General features: G+C 35.2%; 1 protein-coding gene across 2 annotated transcripts; it reads right to left on the bottom strand.

The window, feature by feature from the left end:
• Window positions 1-1716: 1716 nt before the first annotated feature.
• LOC111896658 (nucleobase-ascorbate transporter 12) lies at window positions 1717-5591 on the bottom strand. Of its 2 annotated transcripts, none has more exons than XM_023892629.3 (10): window positions 4818-5591; window positions 4601-4698; window positions 4344-4514; window positions 3885-3985; window positions 3632-3767; window positions 3503-3553; window positions 3139-3417; window positions 2820-3054; window positions 2277-2539; window positions 1717-2184 (listed from the first exon to the last, which is right to left on the bottom strand). In XM_023892629.3, exons 1-10 carry the CDS (start codon window positions 5335-5337, stop codon window positions 1966-1968), a joined length of 2073 nt encoding a protein of 690 aa, XP_023748397.1. In that variant the 5' UTR covers window positions 5338-5591; the 3' UTR covers window positions 1717-1965. The 2 variants fall into 2 exon arrangements, with proteins under 2 accessions (XP_023748397.1, XP_023748398.1); XM_023892630.3 differs by having other exon boundaries at window positions 1950-2184; window positions 2273-2539.
• Window positions 5592-19002: the final 13411 nt, after the last annotated feature.

The raw sequence follows: 19002 nt of genomic DNA, 5'->3' as shown, positions 1-19002 counted from the left end.
AGAATGACACGTGGCATAAATGTACTTATTTATTAGATTAGGGGATTTGTAAACGGTTATAATAACCTTAATGGTGTAATACGCACAAAAAATACGTTAGGGACCTAAAATGGACAAACAGGAAACGTTATTACCCTCCTAAGTCATTATCAATTATTTCAATATTAGTTTATAACTCGTGAGAACCATGATTATAAAATTAATTAAATTTTCGTAGTAAAAATTTAAAATTATTAATCAGTTATTTCAAATAAATTATTTTAAATAAATTATTAATTAAGAGATATTTTATAGATATATAAAATTATAATCGACGATTTAAATAAATATATGAAATTATATCATTTTATAATATATATTAATTTTATTTTATTTTTTATTCTAATGTTATTAATTTAATGTAATTAGAGTGTGAAATTTGAAATGAAGAATCAATTATTGATTTAATGTAATTAGAATGAGAAATTTAAAATTTAAAATTTAAAATTGAGAATTAATAAGTTGACATGTGGCATGACATGTAACATATAATATTAATGAGGATTTCTAATATTATCATACTTTGTCAATAAAAGAATAAACTTATTCATTTATTAGAATAGGAAGATTGTATTTTATTAATGGGGATATTGATTAAACCATGATAAAGGAGGTAAGTAACGAATTGATCATATTTACCTCGTTTTTTAAAAATAATCAATTCAGAACAAGACATTCAAGAATAATAATGTATGTTCTAGACTTTGTGAGATTTAATGTAAAGGTAGTCTGGAATCTAAAATGCGAAAAATCAGATTTATTTTAGGTTGTTTCGGACTTTTGAGACATAAACATAAAGTACGTGAGTTGATATAAAGTTATTCAGAAACAACTCATTCATGATTTATTTCATATTGGTTTTATTTTAATTAACACAATCCTCTCTCACAATTTTTTTTTATCAATTCTACTTTAGATATGTTTGGATTCATTGTCTATTCATGTAGTGTATAATGATCTTATATCATAATTTACTTTATTATTGGTAAGTTTTTAAGTTGTCTATATAAGCTCGAAGCAAAACATCCCAAACACCGTTTTAGAAGAGTTTGTCGTATTTCAAACCGATTCATTGTATTCTGGACCAGATTGCGTGTTTTGTATTATTGCATGTGCCAATAAGCATTTTTTTAGTATCATACACAAAATTAACATAATATGGTTGTTTTTGTGTTAAAATAGGATATGCATGTCTAAAAAAATCATTGATTAACCGGAAGAAAGCTAAAGAACTTACCATATCAAAGGTAGCTTTTTTATTCCTAGTATATTATGAAGGCACCAAGTGCTCCAAGGAAGAACAATACGTAAGCCACTTTGGGGTCTTACAAAATACAATTTTTTCTATCTTTAGACTTGGTTTCAGGTGTCTAATACGTTTACCAAAGTTGTATATTAAGCAATCCAGACATCTTTTGCAAAAAGCATATCGTTCCCACTATTTTGGCAACAAGTAATCAAATACATGTATACCAAATACACCAAGTATTGCATTTAGTTATTACGTTTTAGCTTTAAATAAATGTTTTATATTATATTTTTTGTTCATAGTGGTTAGTTCAATAATATCCCTTATTAATGCCTTTTTAATATATAAATTAAGTTGGCAATGGTTATGCAACTGAAAATAACAATGCATGGTTGATGTTTTGGTTAATAAAATGCTATTTACAATGATTATGGTTAATGTATATGCTTAGTTAACCTCACTCACATTATCACAAACCTAAAATTTACATCTCAAAAAAATATTTATTCATACCACTTTACAGTCTCCACTAATCATTCCCATAGCAAACAAAACAAAATCCTCAAATAAATAAAATAGCTACCAAAACCCCAAACTTCAAAAACGGATCGGGTCAGGCCCATCAACATGGCCCACGTGGCAAAATTTTCATGTACACTAATTCAATTTTCCTGAGTCTAAAGCCCGACCCATCTGACCCATCTAAAAAATTTCCCAACTCTAAATGGAAGCCCGTAGTCTTTAACAACAGCCGGCTCACGTACAGCCTCTAGTGGGGCCCACTCGTATACCCCTCGTTCTTGCTTACTTCCAGGGACAGTATTGTCCAAAATCATGGCTACTAGGAAAGCTATCACCATGTGAAGTGACAACAACGTGTTCATCACATAATTTAGCTGTAAATATTTCACATGAATATTATAAGAAATCTAATTTAGAAATATCAAGAATTGTGGAAATAATAAATATGGTTACATTACTTACTAACCCCTTTGTAGTGGGTGTGAAATGGGGCATGAGAGGCGACAATGTAAGGCTGAAAGGGTGAGTTGGAATTGTATTGGTGAAAATAGGCAGGGGTAGAAAGGGAAAAAAATAAAGAAAGTCCGATGATTATGATGTTCCGGGAGCTTCCGGACTCACTGTAACGTAAATTGGATAACCCGAATGCTGTAAGCATGGCCCACATTATGCATAACAAGCCCGCAACCATAACTTGAGGAATTGACGCTATTAACCCTCCTACTTTACCTGACACAAAAGATTCGCTTAATAAAAATTATATTATATAAATGATAATTGCTATATTTTTTTTTTATCAAAATGTTTTCTTTTGCAATTTTGGTCATTATTTGAGGTTTTTGTCACAAATTTTGTCTATGTTCCATGTAAAATGAGTAAATTTTGGAACAAAATTTGCAAAAATTAACGTTTTACTTGAACAGGGACTAAAAACATTACAAAAACCTCAAATAAGGACCAAAATTAAAAGAGAAAAGTTCTTGGGACCAAAAATGTAAAATTTACTTACCCACGAGGGATAATATGATCAAAACACACGCCCCTAACTCAACTGTTCTTCTGCTACCCATTTTTGTAACAGCAATTGTATGCACATTTTCGGTCAAAGTAGTTGACCCTATTCCTGTCCCCCATAAACCAGCCAAAATGCCAGAAATACCCTCAACACAAATCCCACGGCTCACAACACCCGGTGTAGGTGGCTTAGATGCCACCAACAATGACGATGCATGATACGATCCAACCTATTCAAAAAAATTGATAAAATTACCAAAATGCCCTTATAAGTAAGACAAAATAAAAATAAGGGGATTAATGATTAGGCTTACTGAATCCACTGAAGAAATAATGGACACCACAGACATAACAATTGCCAATTTCAAGTTAAAAACGGGGGTACCAAATTGTAAAGGGTAAGGGAATCTAAACCATGGTGAAGATTTTAATGCAATTGACGTATTTGCCCCTGCCCGACAACTTTTCATCCTGGAAATATGTTTTTTGCAGTGATCAGATATTATATTGACATCACAATCTTTATATTTGTATGCCCCTGTTTCTGTCAGAATGTATGTGATTCCCCATGTTATAGCCATTCCCAATGGTACCTTTTAAACAAAAAAAAATATTAAAAAAAAATGATGATTTCAAGATGTGAAATTTAAAGAAAATGAAGAAAAGTCGTTTGCTTACAGCGTATATTAGGAATACACGATGCCCGAATAAGGAAACCTTACGAAGGTACTGAAAGAGAAGGAAGAAGGAATATTTATTAACTTTGTGTAAGTTCGAAAATGAAATATGAAAAATAAATAAACTTACGAGAAAAAATATAATAACTATTAAGATTTGTAAAATGCCGATTTCAAGACATTCACCAAGGTGTGGGAAACCATAAGTGTAGAAAGAAAGTCCAACAGCTGCAATAGTTGGGGAAACAACCACTGGATTGATCAATCTGAAAAGGGTTGAGGTTAAAATTGTTTTTTTATTAAATTTATGGATTATAATATTATATATTATTATATAAAGTTTATGGAAAAGGTGAAGGTGAAGATGAAGTGAAGTGGTTGACCTCAAGAGTAGAGTCATGAGGCCAGTGTATCCAAGTAATGCTTGAAAAGCTGATGCAATAATAATGGCTCCTTGTAGCTCCTTCATTATATGCTTGAAACTCTAGTACAAAAAATTATTATCAGATCTTTAGAATTTTAAAAATAACTTTTTTTAACAAAGAATGCATGGAAAAACACTCAATAAACTAGTTACTAAGGTCCAAAACAAGTTCCCTCCTATAAAAATCTTGTCTTTTCACTTCTTAGAAACCAAAGATTTGTTGGATGTTTTATGTGTCCTAATGATCATTGAATTTAATACGATTAGTTACTTTAACAATATTGCTTTGTGCTTAAATCCTATTTAAATCCTTCAAAGAGTTTGAGGGAGAATAAACACAATGTTAACTAGTGTGATAAAGAAAGAATGAAATCTTCATGAAACAAAATGGAGGTGAAAGAATTAAGATAGAGCTTACATTTTCATGGAGACCCAAGAACTGAGGGGATTTTATGATTGCAAGAGCAGGAGCAAGAAAGACAAAAGATGGACCTTGTATAAGGGGTAATCTTGATCCAAAGTTAGCTTGTAAAAGTGTCGTGATTCCTGACACAAATAGCACAGTCGAAACCACCATTGACATATCCTCCTACACACACTAATGTCCATGAGACTAATTATAGAAAACTTCAGATGAATTTAACATGAAATCTATTGCAATTTGCAAGTGCTTACATGGTCGCCACCCATGGCTGGAACAATCACAAGCGGAACCAGAACTAGTGAACCCAACATTGAAAGATAGTGTTGGATTCCATAGATCCCAATTGGAACTGAAAACAATCCACAGAAATAGGGGATATGAAATTGTGTTCATGGAATCAGAATTTGAATTGAAAACCAAAACATTTTGAACGAAAATGGCTACAATTAGGAATGTAGAGATATTTACCAAGACCAGGAGTGTCTCTAAGCTCATACTTCATATGTGAACGACGAGAATCATCAAAAACTTGGGGCAACGTACTTTCGATGTCACCATTCCTCGCTGCCCTCCGACTCGGCTGAGGAGGCGTCGACGTTGGCGTCTCAGCCGCAGCAGCAATTCTAGCGTGTCCATTAGCACCTCGCTTCGGCGGCAACGGTGCAGAACCACCCTGCGCGTCTCTCCTTTTCGTTGCCGACTGATCATTATCCGATTGCGGGTGCGCCTGAGCATTAGCCGGCTGCGGCGCTGGCGCCGTGGCGTTCACAGTCGGAATTGGGCGTACACGACTAGTTTCAAGATCAAGCGAAGCAGGAGGAGAGGGATTATTGGGCCTGGTAGACTGACCAGAGTCGCTTGCATTGCTCTCGCCGGAAAACCTAGGGCGGAAGCCGGTGTGTTTGGCCCAAGAGCAAGGATGCATTGCAGGTGAGGAGTCAGCATCAGAACCTATAGCTGGTGATTTGGGGTCGGAGTTCTGTGCCATGTTCTGCTTCCGTCTTTAATGCATGTATCAGGGGTTAGGGTTTTAAGAAACGGGGAAAGGATCTACGGTGTAGGAATGGAGCCCATTAATGAACAGTATGAGATATTGCTGCCATGGTTGTTGTTGTCGTTGTTGAAGTTGAAGATCACATAGCTCTAGAGAGAGAAAGTGAGACGTGTGATGTGTGTGAGCAAAAGTGTGAAGTAGTGTGTGTTTTTGGGTGAAGGGGGAGAGAGACATACAGTTAATGGAGTGTTGTGTAGTAACTAGTAAGGAGGGAAGGAAAAACGGCGTTTGGTGACTTGGTCTCACTTTTTTTGGTATAATGTACCATTAGTACCTATAAATTCCTTTAATGATATTTTAGTCCCTTTATTTTGATACCTTATAATTAGTGCCTAGTTTTTCATTTAATGGTTTAATTTACACAAAACTTATTCAAAACATATATCAGAACATTTCTTTCGAACTTCATATATATGATAAGTCTTAATAGTGTGAGTTAAAAGAAATGTGCATTAGTACATTTAAACATCTCTATATTACCTTTTTACTCATTTACTACAATATTTCTTTATTTTTCTCTATGCACCGTACCACACAACATTTATTCCTCTCTATTATACATCTTCTTAGATCTCTATATTTCATCGCTTCATCTTCTTGAATCTTTATCATATCATTGTTTTGTTGTTCAAGTTTTATGTCTGACATGTCTCATCGAGTATTTTTCTTTGTTATCGTCATGATTCTTTTTCAATGCATTTTCTTCAATGGTACTTTTTTTGGTTCTCAGCCTCATTATTGCATCATTTAAAGGTTTATAATTGTGATTTAGACTTTGTTATTGTCATGGTTCTTTGTTGATGCATCTTCTTTGATGGTACTTCTTTTCGATTCTTAACCCCGTCCTTACACCATTTAAAGGTTTATAGTTATGGTTTAGAGATGAAAATTTGGTAGAGAGTTATGGTTGCAGAGTTACATTTGGCAGTGTGTTGGACTAGTTTTGAGTTTATATAAACAATTTGTTAAGAAATTGTATGTCACTTGTCAAGAATCAGAATATATCTGATGTCACTTGTCAAGCTCTAATAGCACTTGTTAGAAAGTAAAGCGGGTAATGCACGAAACCACACACACAAACACACAGTTTTTATGTGGTTCGGTCAAGGTGGTTTACGTCTACAGGCAGGAGGACATTATTCTTATTCGCAAATTCTAAAACAGAGATTACAAGTATAATTTCGTAAATTTTCGCCTACTCACTAAAATTCAAGACCTTATAAAAATGACTAGCAGCATCCTTATTTATAGACTATGGATAATACCTAAAACCCTAATGTGTTAAGACCATCAATCTGTTGGCCCATAAAAGTTTTCAACCGATCAAAATTTTCCATGCAACTGCTTCTAAGCCTTCACCCTAAGAGAAATTGCATGAACATTAGCTACACGTGTGATGGAGCATCATGAGCCATCATGGCACATCCTCCATCATGATATCGCATCATGTTATTTGGGGCATCCAGTATGAGCATCTTCAACTTCTGAGCATCCTTGGACTACCTTGAGCATTTTAACGTACCTTGTAACTTGATTGGCGCATCATGAGCCACAATAGTGAATCATGATCCTGTGTGGCACATCATGCTTATGATGCTCAAGTAGCATATCATGCTCATTAAGGGAAGGAAAAACGGCGTTTCGTGACTTGGTCTCACTTTTTTTGGTATAATGTACCATTAGTACCTATAAATTCCTTTAATGATATTTTAGTCCCTTTATTTTGATACCTTATAATTAGTGCCTAGTTTTTCATTTAATTGTTTAATTCACATAAAACTTATTCAAAACATATATCATAACATTTCTTTCGAACTTCATATATATAATAAGTCTTAATAGTGTGACTTAAAAGAAATGTGCATTAGTACATTTTAACATCTCTATTTTACCTTTTTACTCATTTACTAAAATATTTCTTTATTTTTCTCCATGCACCGTACCACACAACATTTATTCCTCTCTATTATACATCTTCTTAGATCTCTATATTTCATCGCTTCATCTTCTTGAATCTTTATCATATCATTGTTTTGTTTTTCAAGTTTTATGTCTGACATGTCTCATTGAGTATTTTTCTTTGTTATCGCCACGATTCTTTTTCAATGCATTTTCTTCGATGGTACTTTTTTCGGTTCTCAGCCTCATTATTGCATCATTTAAAGGTTTATAGTTGTGATTTAGACTTTGTTATTGTCATGGTTCTTTGTTGATGCATCTTCTTTGATGGTACTTCTTTTCGATTCTTAACCCCATCATTACACCATTTAAAGGTTTATAGTTATGGTTTAGAGATGAAAATTTGGTAGAGAGTTATGGTTGCAGAGTTACATTTGGCAGTGTGTTGGACTAGTTTTTAGTTTATATAAACAATTTGTTAAGAAACTGTATGTCACTTGTCAAGAATCAGAATAGATTTGATGCCACTTGTCAAGCTCTAATAGCACTTGTTAGAAAGTAAAGCGGGTAATGCACGAAACCACACACACAAACACACAGTTTTTATGTGGTTCGGTCAAGGTGGTTTACGTCTACAGGCAGGAGGACAGTATTCTTATTCGGAAATTCTAAAACAGAGATTACAAGTATAATTTCGTAAATTTTCGCCTACTCACTAAAATTCAAGACCTTATAAAAATGACTAGCAGCATCCTTATTTATAGACTATGGATAATACCTAAAACCCTAATGTGTTAAGACCATCAATCTGTTGGCCCATAAAAGTTTTCAACCGATCACAATTTTCCATGCAATTGCTTCTAAGCCTTCACCCTTGAGAGAAATTGCATGAACATCAGCTATACGTGTGATGGAGCATCATGAGCCATCATGGCACATCCTCCATCATGATATCGCATCATGTTATTTGGGGCATCCAGTATGAGCATCTTCAACTTCTGAGCATCCTTGGACTACCTTGAGCATTTTAACGTACCTTGTAACTTGATTGGCGCATCATGAGCCACAATAGTGAATCATGATCCTGTGTGGCACATCATGCCCCTAAATGGCGCATTATGATGCTCAAGTAGCATATCATGCTCATTAAGGGAAGGAAAAACGGCGTTTCGTGACTTGGTCTCACTTTTTTTGGTATAATGTACCATTAGTACCTATAAATTCCTTTAATGATATTTTAGTCCCTTTATTTTGATACCTTATAATTAGTGCCTAGTTTTTCATTTAATGGTTTAATTCACATAAAACTTATTCAAAACATATATCATAACATTTCTTTCGAACTTCATATATACGATAAGTCTTAATAGTGTGACTTAAAAGAAATGTGCATTAGTACATTTAAACATCTCTATTTTACCTTTTTACTCATTTACTAAAATATTTCTTTATTTTTCTCCATGCACCGTACCACACAACATTTATTCCTCTCTATTATACATCTTCTTAGATCTCTATATTTCATCGCTTCATCTTCTTGAATCTTTATCATATCATTGTTTTGTTTTTCAAGTTTTATGTCTAACATGTCTCATTGAGTATTTTTCTTTGTTATTGCCACGATTCTTTTTCAATGCATTTTCTTCGATGGTACTTTTTTCGGTTCTCAGCCTCATTATTGCATCATTTAAAGGTTTATAGTTGTGATTTAGACTTTGTTATTGTCATGGTTCTTTGTTGATGCATCTTCTTTGATGGTACTTCTTTTCGATTCTTAACCCCATCATTACACCATTTAAAGGTTTATAGTTATGGTTTAGAGATGAAAATTTGGTAGAGAGTTATGGTTGCAGAGTTACATTTGGCAGTGTGTTGGACTAGTTTTTAGTTTATATAAACAATTTGTTAAGAAACTGTATGTCACTTGTCAAGAATCAGAATAGATCTGATGCCACTTGTCAAGCTCTAATAGCACTTGTTAGAAAGTAAAGCGGGTAATGCACGAAACCACACACACAAACACATAGTTTTTATAGGTCAAGGTGGTTTACGTCTACAGGCAGGAGGACAGTATTCTTATTCGCGAATTCTAAAACAGAGATTACAAGTATAATTTCGTAAATTTTCGCCTACTCACTAAAATTCAAGACCTTATAAAAATGACTAGCAGCATCCTTATTTATAGACTATGGATAATACCTAAAACCCTAATGTGTTAAGACCATCAATCTGTTGGCCCATAAAAGTTTTCAACCAATCACAATTTTCCATGCAGCTGCTTCTAAGCCTTCACCCTTGAGAGAAATTGCATGAACATCAGCTACACATGTGATGGAGCATCATGAGCCATCATGGCACATCCTCCATCATGATATCGCATCATGTCATTTGGGGCATCCAGTATGAGCATCTTCAACTTTTAAGTATCCTTGGACTACCTTGAGCATTTTAACGTACCTTGTAACTTGATTGGCGCATCATGAGCCACAATAGTGAATCATGATCATGTGTGGCACATCATGCCCCTAAATGGCGCATTATGATGCTCAAGTAGCATATCGTGCTCATTAAGGGTGCATCCTTGCTTTAGTAATACATCACTACTTCGGAGCACATCATGACACTCAAGAGTGGTGCACCTTGCAACAGGGTGGCACACCTTTTCCTAAAGGTGGCGCATTATCCTTCAAATAATGCATCTTCCTCCTTAAAATTACACCAAGATGCTTCAGTCTAACTCCAAATGCTCCAGTATGATCCCTGATGCTCACATGTGCTTCTAAGTGCTCCATTGTTCCTTAATGTCCATACTTTCTTCCAAGTAATCCATTATACTATGATGCTCACACTTACTTCCAAGTGCTACATTAATACTTGATGCTCACACTTTCTTCTAAGGGCTCCATTAAGAATAATCCAAATTCTCAAGTCATATTTAACAATCTCCACCTTGACTTGAGTATTCTCTGAACTCCTCTAGAAACCAAAAACTTATTCTCGCACCCTATCATATTTCCACGTAGGGACTTAAAACCAACAAATATACACCAAGTCCAAGCAAATCTTTACATGATTTTTGAGAATAAAGTAAATAAATATTAAAAGCAATAAAATGTAAAGTAAAGATTTTGAAAGTAAAGTAAAGAGTTATATAAAAAAATGAAAGTAAAGCAAATAGTTATATAAAAGTTTTTAAAAGTAAAGTAATTATATAAAAGCTTTTGAAAGTAAATTTGATGGTTATATAAAAGCTTTTGAAAGTAAATTTGATGGTTATATAAAAGATTTTGAAAGTAAAGGTAGGACTTATAAAAAAACTTTAGAAAGTAAAGACAATATATTTATAAAAGCTTTTAAATTATTTTGTGTCTAAACTCATTAGCTCGCAAGACATTTTTGTCATATGTATTTTTGATTATGTCATGTATCTCGGGATTGTACTCAAGAAATTAGAAGATGTTTGTTGATATGCTAGAAGTACTTGGAACATAGTTTAAGTGGAGTTTGATTTAACTCCTTAGTATGATCTTTTGTAAATCTTACATGGATGTTATGGTTTAAGCTTGATATGAATATGTTAACACTCGGGATGGATGTTATGGTTCAACCAAAATAACCCTTAAACAATGTAATAACTCAAAATATACATCAAATTCTAATACTCATAAAGTGTGTTCAAGTAACTTTTATTAATCCTCTTGTTGATGAATAATAAAAGTGTTCTTGTCAAAAATTGCTTAAGTAATTTTGTAATCAAATTAGTATGTGTGGTATGATGTTTTAGGTAAAGATTTTAAGAACGTAAATTGTAAATTGTTGAAGATCTTGGAATAGGCCGAAAATCTTGAGAATAAGACAATAATGTTAAGATTAGTTACAAAGAAAATAAACTAAAGAAAGTTTAGAATGTTGATTTTAAACAAGATATGACATATAAGTACATATATGATTTGAGATGGGATAAAAATAATGTTTAAGTTGTGAATTCGCTTAGTATAGCAATAACTCTTAAGATATTCAAAAAAATGTTAAGATACCAAAGAGTATCTTGGGACTCTAATTAAACAAATAAATGATTGCAGTTGAATAAACTTTAAAAAAAAGGTTTGTACGCATAGAAATGGATCAAGACATAAATAATAAATAAAAATGAATGCAATCACACGGTAATATACGACTAAAACCATTAATCTTTTAGGATATATGACATAAAACCTCATGAGGTGACAATGTCATGCTGCCTTAGTGCTTATAAATTAATAAAAATAATGTTAAAAGTGCACGTCGATCGAGTATAGAGTAATTTTATGCTTACGAGTTTCTAAAGAGTAGGTAAGAATGATAGAGTGAATGTGAATGTGTAGTGATCAACTTGTCCTTTTTATAAAAAATGATACAACAAACTCTCTTATAATCTTGAGATCTTGCTTGATTTGTAACTTCCGGGATTTATAAGGTATTAATTATATTATTATAAGATTAATGAATTGAATTGGTTTGGGCTTGGACCATTGGATCCTTGTGATTGGGCTGAGAAGTGTCGTACGCAGGGCGTACTATGTCATGCATGTTCAGCGTAATCATGAGATGAAGGCGCGGATGACATGCACGTACGCGCAGCGTATGCATGCTGTTGGGTCAAAATATGGTTTATACTTTGCTTTTCTGGGCAATTATATTTTTATGTAATATTTTATGAGCGTAGAATCTACTTTACGGCCAGGTGGGGTGTTTGCGGTCAGTGTTTACGGCCGTAAACGGGTTTACGACCGTAAACCCATTTACGGCCCACGTTCTCCGGCCCAAGTTTCCCTTGTATATATATATATATATATATATATATATATATATATATATATATATATATATATATATATATATATATAGGTGTTAGGGTGAGGAGTAGAGATTGATGAACAGTAGAGAGTTTACGACCTAGAGAGAGAAAAACGAGTGTGTGTGAATCTTGTATTTGGATCTAAATTCTAATCATCAAATAATACAAGATTCATCATCTTCTTCTTCTCCTTCTCTTCTATTTGATCTGACATCATCCGTTTGATCGGGATTCCGCACCATCAAACGGATCTGATTGATACACAGGCAAATTAGGGACTTACAATTGGTATCAGAGCTTGGTTGTATCAGTCAATTTTGTCATATTTGGAGCATTATTTGATCTTATTTTCGAAAGATTTTTATGTTTTTGGATAGATCTCTGAAAAATAAGTGGGGTTTGTTCTTCGTGTTTTTCATAAAAAATGGTTTTTGATCGAGTTTTGGAGCTTCAAAGTCAAAAAATCGGTGTTTTTGGTCGAAACCTGCGAGGGTGTGGCGGAGTTTGCGGCCGACGGCTAGGGTTTTGGAGTTAACGGTCCGGAGTTTGCGGCCTCGGCCTCGCACCTCGCACAAGGTCCTCGCAGTAGCTAGTTCATCGTCCTCGCTTCGTAGCTGCTTCGTCGCCTCGCTTCGCATATATAAAAAATAAGAAACGAGTATGGGGGCTGTCGAGAATCGAACTCGAGACCTCTGATTCATCGACCAACACCTTAACCAACTCCTCTAGCATCACCTTTGTTCGTTTCCTGCTCATTTTTTTCTTCAAAAACACTCCTTTTCGGTTCCAAGTTTCGCAAAATTGTCATTTTTAGCCCAAAAATTAAATTTCTTTTATTTTTAAATTACTTTTTCATCTAAAAAAAATAATTAATAATAATAATAAAATAAAATAATAATAATAATAATAATACTAAAAAAATAGTTTTTAATTTTTGACTTTTATTTTCGACTTTTGTCTTCAAAAATTGACTTTGACTTTCAAGTTTGACCTTTGACTTTAATCTTTGACTTTATCGTTTGACTTTTAAAATTTCAAATTTAGCTTTTCGGTTTGACTTTTCAAGTTTGACTTTTGAGTTTGACTTTTGAGTTTGACTTTTTAAATTTGACTTTTAAGGTTGACTTTCGAGGTTTGTAGTCAAAGGGTTTGATTTTTAAGTTTGATTTTGGCTTCTAGTTGTGCTTTTTAATGGCTTTTAAGGTCTATGAGGGAGTTGAAAACATGAAAGAGAGTCGTGAGGATATGTTAAGACAAAATTTCAACATTTTCGATTATATCCCTGGAGAAACCCTCGAAACTCGGTTGCAGCGATTTACTACACTTACTACTGAGATGAATATAACTGGGATCTTCTTGTCTAAGTTTGAGATAAACAAAAAGCTACTAAATTCACTTCCGAAATCGTGGGATATGAACGTGGCTATCATCAAGAAGACAAAAGATCTCAATCATCTTAGTCTTGCTGATGTAATTGAAGAACTTGATGCTTTGAAGTGTGGAAATACAATGAGTTCTGTAACCCTTCCGGTCAATGAAGTTTCATGTTCTCAATCATGTGAAGTTTCATGTACGCTATCTAGTGAAGATACGATTAAATTTCTTCGGGAACAAATTGATTTATTAAAAAGAGAAGTTGAGGACCTGAGATATGAAGGATATAACTCAGGAAAGGACAGAAACCCCTGAAGGCTGAATTAGAAGCAAAAATCAAGGACTTTAGGAAACTTCAGGAAGAGTATAGCAACAAGTGTGAAAATTATGACTATATTAAGAGACAACTTGCTGCTTTAATTGAAGAACTTGACACTTTGAAAATTAAGTGTGGAAAAACAGATGTTAGTTTTAAAAATTATACTGCGTCAAGTCAGACAGTCGAGTCATTATTTGAAACCCAATTAAAATTCAAAGATAATCAAAACAAGAGTCTAGGGTATGATAGTGTTCCTCCACCTTTCAATCATAACTACACATCCATCCCTATGACAGATGAAGAAATTGATAGGGAGGCACATCTTCAATATGGAAAACCAGCTGGATTTGTGTCAGGAGGTATTCATGTTGAATATACTAATGTTTCTACTTCATGTGCAGGTAAAGTAGCAGAAGATGAGAACAAGGAGAGAACAAACCAATGACTCTTTGAACTCAGAATCTGTTGCATCGAATTTTGTTACTCCTAACAAACCTGCCGTTGTGAAATATAGGCCTCCAATTCCAGCGCAACAGAGTGCTTGTTGCAAGTGTGCATGTGGAAACAACAAGAAACGAGGCAAGGATACGCCACCAGGGGCAGGAAGAAACAACTTCACAGTGAAGAAAAAGACATTTTTTCACTATGGAACACCTGGATACATTGCCCGAAACTGTCCAAATCGCGCATAAGTTCCCTACTACGCACAAGGATGGCAAAACGCACCAAGTAGGAGATACTTCAAAAGAAATCCTTCCAGTTCACGTTCAGACAATGGTGACTAGAACGCGCAGAAGGCCAAGAATCAAACCCACAAGGCAAAGAATCTGAATCCCAAGGGCAAGAAGGGAATGCCGGCCAAGAAGCCAAATCCAGGAGATGCTCCTGTGAAGCCAAGACCGGTTAGGTCACAGTCATCTAGGCAGCCGACATCCAGATCAAAAGCAAGTGTCGAGGCACCCATCCGATCCAACAAGAAATAGGTTAAACCTTACTACAAATGGGTACCAAAGGTGAAAACTCCCAAATCTTCTAATGACTCTAATATTTCATCATCTTCTGTTTGTGATGAACAGGATATGTCATGGGAGAAAGTATCTTGCATAGACGACAAAGGTCAACCTAGTTTCAAAATGGATTGGGTTCCAAAGACCAACTGATCCCGCTCTGTGTTGGAGCAGCTATGGAGGCATATCATCAGACTTCGGTTTGTTGGTAGTGGCTGTTCCAGGCACATGATAGGAGGCATCTCTCTACTGTACAACATTCAGAACTTTGTTCGAGAGGATGTGTCCTTTTGCGGGAAAGGAAGAAAGGAAGAGATCACAAATGGGGTTAGTACTTAACGATGTGAACAATTTTCGGATCTGTTCTGAGATTATGCTTGCTGTTCACAGACCTTCTGAATGCAGATTCAATCAGTGAATTACGGTTTGCGTTTTCTTCTCTATACTCCTAGGTTTTTCTTAAGCTGATTCGCTTTAAAGACTAATTTTTGTTTTAGGATAGTTTAAATTTGCGCATTTATTTTCGTTTCTCTCCTATGCACAAATTTAGGGGGAGAAATAAAAACAAAACAAAAATTAGAAATTTTTTAAAAAAATCCAAAACCATTAGAAAATCAGAATATCAAAATATGGTGTTAATAGAATGTGCTTGCAGGAGATGTTTTGGGAAGTGATATAATCATGTGATAACAGGCAATCTGAATCCGTGTAAGGGACTGAATCTGAATTTTCTAGGCTCTGTGTTCGATGCGCTGGTAGGCATGAAAGATTTTAAATGGATAGGAGGAGTTAAAACTTAAGAAATTCAAGGACTTGACAAACATTGACCTAGTTAGATCCGTTTAGCCTGACAATACGACGCTCGGATAGGTTGAGCAGGGAGATATACATGAGAATCTACCGATCACACTAATGAACCCGTATCTAGAACTGTGGATTCACTTTTCCTCGATGTGCGGATTCTGTCCTTAATTCTGGTTGGATGGGGTGACTGGAGAATTCCGATAAACTAGGTATGTAGAAGGTTATTTTCTTTCTTTCTGTCTGTTAGTCATATGTTGCCTCCTCTGCGTGATCGGGAGATCCGACCTGGACTGTAACATATGCAACTCTATTTCTCTGCATCTTCTATCTATGCAATTCTTTCTATCTGTTAGCCATATACTGTCTCCTCTACGTGACTCAAAATCCGAATTGGTACACAGTATATGCACCATTCTCTTCTCAATCCCTCTATAACTTCAGTTAGTCATATGTTTCATCCTTTGCATGAGATCGGACTTGGATGTACAGCATATGCATTCTAACTCTATATTTTCTCTTAATAATTGTCTGCTCACCCGGTGTAAGGAGTATTCTGGAAGTCCTTGATGGCTGAAGCATATCAGGAAATGGAAAAACACGTTCTAGTACAATTAAAATTGAACACATACAGGTTGTCTGTAGATCTCGCTACTCAATTTATGTGGACAACAATATCCCTGGTCGTAGTCAGTTAAATGGTCATAAGAAAATTTTATTTAAGAATTAGGGCCAATCATGATAATAAAATTATAATCATCTATATGTATGTGTATCATGTCATTGGTAAATTGTCCAAAATATTGTCACAAATTTTTCGCGTTTAAGTGGACCACAATACTGGCGATCGATCAGACGAAGATGTGAAGATAAGGGTAACGACAAGTGGAATAAGATTGTCCAATAACTTTGATCCCAAATCACTCTTAAAGTTAGCTATTATTTTTTTTTTTGTTAAATTTGTTCATAGTTTCTTCTAATTTAAATATTAGGGGAGAATTAAAAAAAAAACAGAAAAAAATAAAAAAATCAGAAAAATTCAAAAATCAAAGAAAATTTTCTGAAAATTAAAAATCCAAAAATACTGTTATTTCTGTTTTGTTTCTGTTTTAAGTTTTCTTTTAGTTTTGTTTTGTCTTGAAAAGTGATTTCAGGTATAGATAAGACTCATGGAGTTTGTGTTGAAGATTTCTGAGCCAAGGCTTCATCCGCGAGCATCGAAGAATTCTCATTCGAAGGAGAAAGAAATGAAGATTATTCTTCCAACATTCAATCCTTCAACCCCAGAAGCAAGGTGAAGCAGAAATTGAAGGTTATGTGACGGATTGCATTGAAGCCTCCTCAATCAGTCTGTTGCTATCGTTGTACCTGCTAAAGTGATCTAGAAGATTTGTTCTCTCTGATGTTCTCTCTGAAGATTCTCAAGCTGAAAGCGTCATCTTTCAAGAATCAGTACATCAAGCATCCTCACCCAATGTGCGTTCAATTCCAAATCTTGAAGAATTGCCCAAGTGCTCAAGATGAAGTAATTCATTGAAGATAAATGTTGAAGCCAAGCTCTCGATGAAGATTGACAAGAAAATCCAGCTACTTTTTAGAGAGAGCTTGTTGGGTCAATTAAGAAAAGAAAGTTATAAACCAAGGGGGAGATTGTTGGGTCAAAATATGGTTTATACTTTGCTTTTATGGGCAATTATATTTTTATGTAATATTTTATGAGCTTACAGTCTACTTTACGTCCAGGTTGGGTGTTTACGGTCAGTGTTTACGACCGTAAACGGGTTTACGACCGAAAACCCATTTACGGCCCATGTTCTCCAGCCCATGTTTCCCTTGTATATATATAGAGGTGTTAGGGTGAGGAGTAGAGATTGATGAACAGTAGAGAGTTTATAGCCTAGAGAGAGAAAAACGAGTGTGTGTGAATCTTGTATTCGGATCTACATTCTAATCATCAAATAATATAAGATTCATCATCTTCTTCTTCTCCTTCTCTTCTATTTGATCTGACATCATCCGTTTGATCGGGATTCCGCACCATCAAACGGATCTGATTGATACACAGGCAAATTAGGGACTTACACGTGCAGACTCTAAAACCCTAAAATTTAGGGCTTGATCCCTATATAAAGAACCTTATGCCCTTACTCCAGCCCCCCTCTCACCTTTAGGTAGCTCCCACGAAAACCTTAACCCATATTTGTGTGTTCTTGTGATTTGGTATCCATTTGAGAGCATTTTGGTGTTGTTTTGATATTTTGGAAGAGAAAGAAGTTTGAAGAAGGAGCAAGGACTTGAAGATAGCTTATAGATCCATGGGATTAGCACCATTTCTGACTTATTTGAGGTATCAAGCTTGAAACTTGACTATTACATGCTTAGTTGTAGTGTTGGGGTGTTTTATGGGTTATTTTGACTCCATTGTTGAGATTTCCTGTATCTTGATAGTTCCAGACCATAAGAACTGTCCTTTTGAGCTCTTGGAAGCATTTAGAGTCATAAAAATCGGACCTTGATGGTTAAGCCACAACCATGCAAGTGTTTGATGGTCACAAAGTTTGTTTAAGGACTAAAATCATGTTTTGACCCCCCATCCATGCATAAAAAGACATAAAGTTTGTGACTTTATGGATTAGGATGTCTTAAAGGACTTGGATCTATGTTCTGGATGTAGGGACTTAATGGATTAAGTCACAAATGGAGTCCCAAGGAAGCTGGCCAGTACACCGAGCGTACACCTTGGTACGCTACGCGCACTGGCTCAACTTCCTGCTTTTGGTAAAGGCCAACATATGATGGGTGTACGTGCCAGGTACGCCGCGCGTACGCATGGAGAGTGATGAACATGGGTTTTTGGGCCTTAGAAGTTTGAGCCTCATGGCCCACTGTGGAGTAGAGTCTCTGGGCCTAAGATTGATATTTAAAGTATTGGGCCTCTTGGTCCATAATGGGCCACTCGAAATTAGTTATTTTAGGCTAAGGATTTACTGGGCTTTTGATAAGGCCCATTTGAGGAGTTGGGCCCAATTCAGAAAATTAGGCCATTGGTAGGCCACTTGAGGGTTGGGAAGACTATTTAGATTTGGGGCCTTTATGTTATGGTGTTGGGCCCTAGGCATTGGCCCAATTAGATAAGGGGTAAATGGTCATTTTACCCTAAGAAGGATTATTAGTTTTTTATTAAGTGTTATTGTGGTAATGATAGCTCGAGGAGTCGTCGAAACTACCGCTAGAGATTTATTACCATGAGATTCTGCATTCAGCTTCATGGGGTGTGTTACCTTCCAGTAGGAGTGGGTCGAAGGCACCAATGTCGACCCACTAGTAGTTGTTTATGGTAGAGACGATTGTCTTAGTGATAA

Source organism: Lactuca sativa, chromosome 6, assembly GCF_002870075.4.
Source record: "Lactuca sativa cultivar Salinas chromosome 6, Lsat_Salinas_v11, whole genome shotgun sequence".
Taxonomy (NCBI): domain Eukaryota; kingdom Viridiplantae; phylum Streptophyta; class Magnoliopsida; order Asterales; family Asteraceae; genus Lactuca; species Lactuca sativa.
This window is presented reverse-complemented; position numbering and strand designations above follow the sequence as displayed.

Bases quoted from the DNA above. Each gene is read 5' to 3' on its own strand.
- LOC111896658 (XM_023892629.3), bottom strand. From the start codon at position 5,337: ATGGCACAGAACTCCGACCCCAAATCACCAGCTATAGGTTCTGATGCT. The intron at 3,768-3,884 runs GTCAACCACTTC...AACCCTTTTCAG, and splicing joins CTCATGACTCTACTCTTGAG to ATTGATCAATCCAGTGGTTG. The intron at 2,185-2,276 runs GTTAGTAAGTAA...AAATATTTACAG, and splicing joins TTCACACCCACTACAAAGGG to CTAAATTATGTGATGAACAC.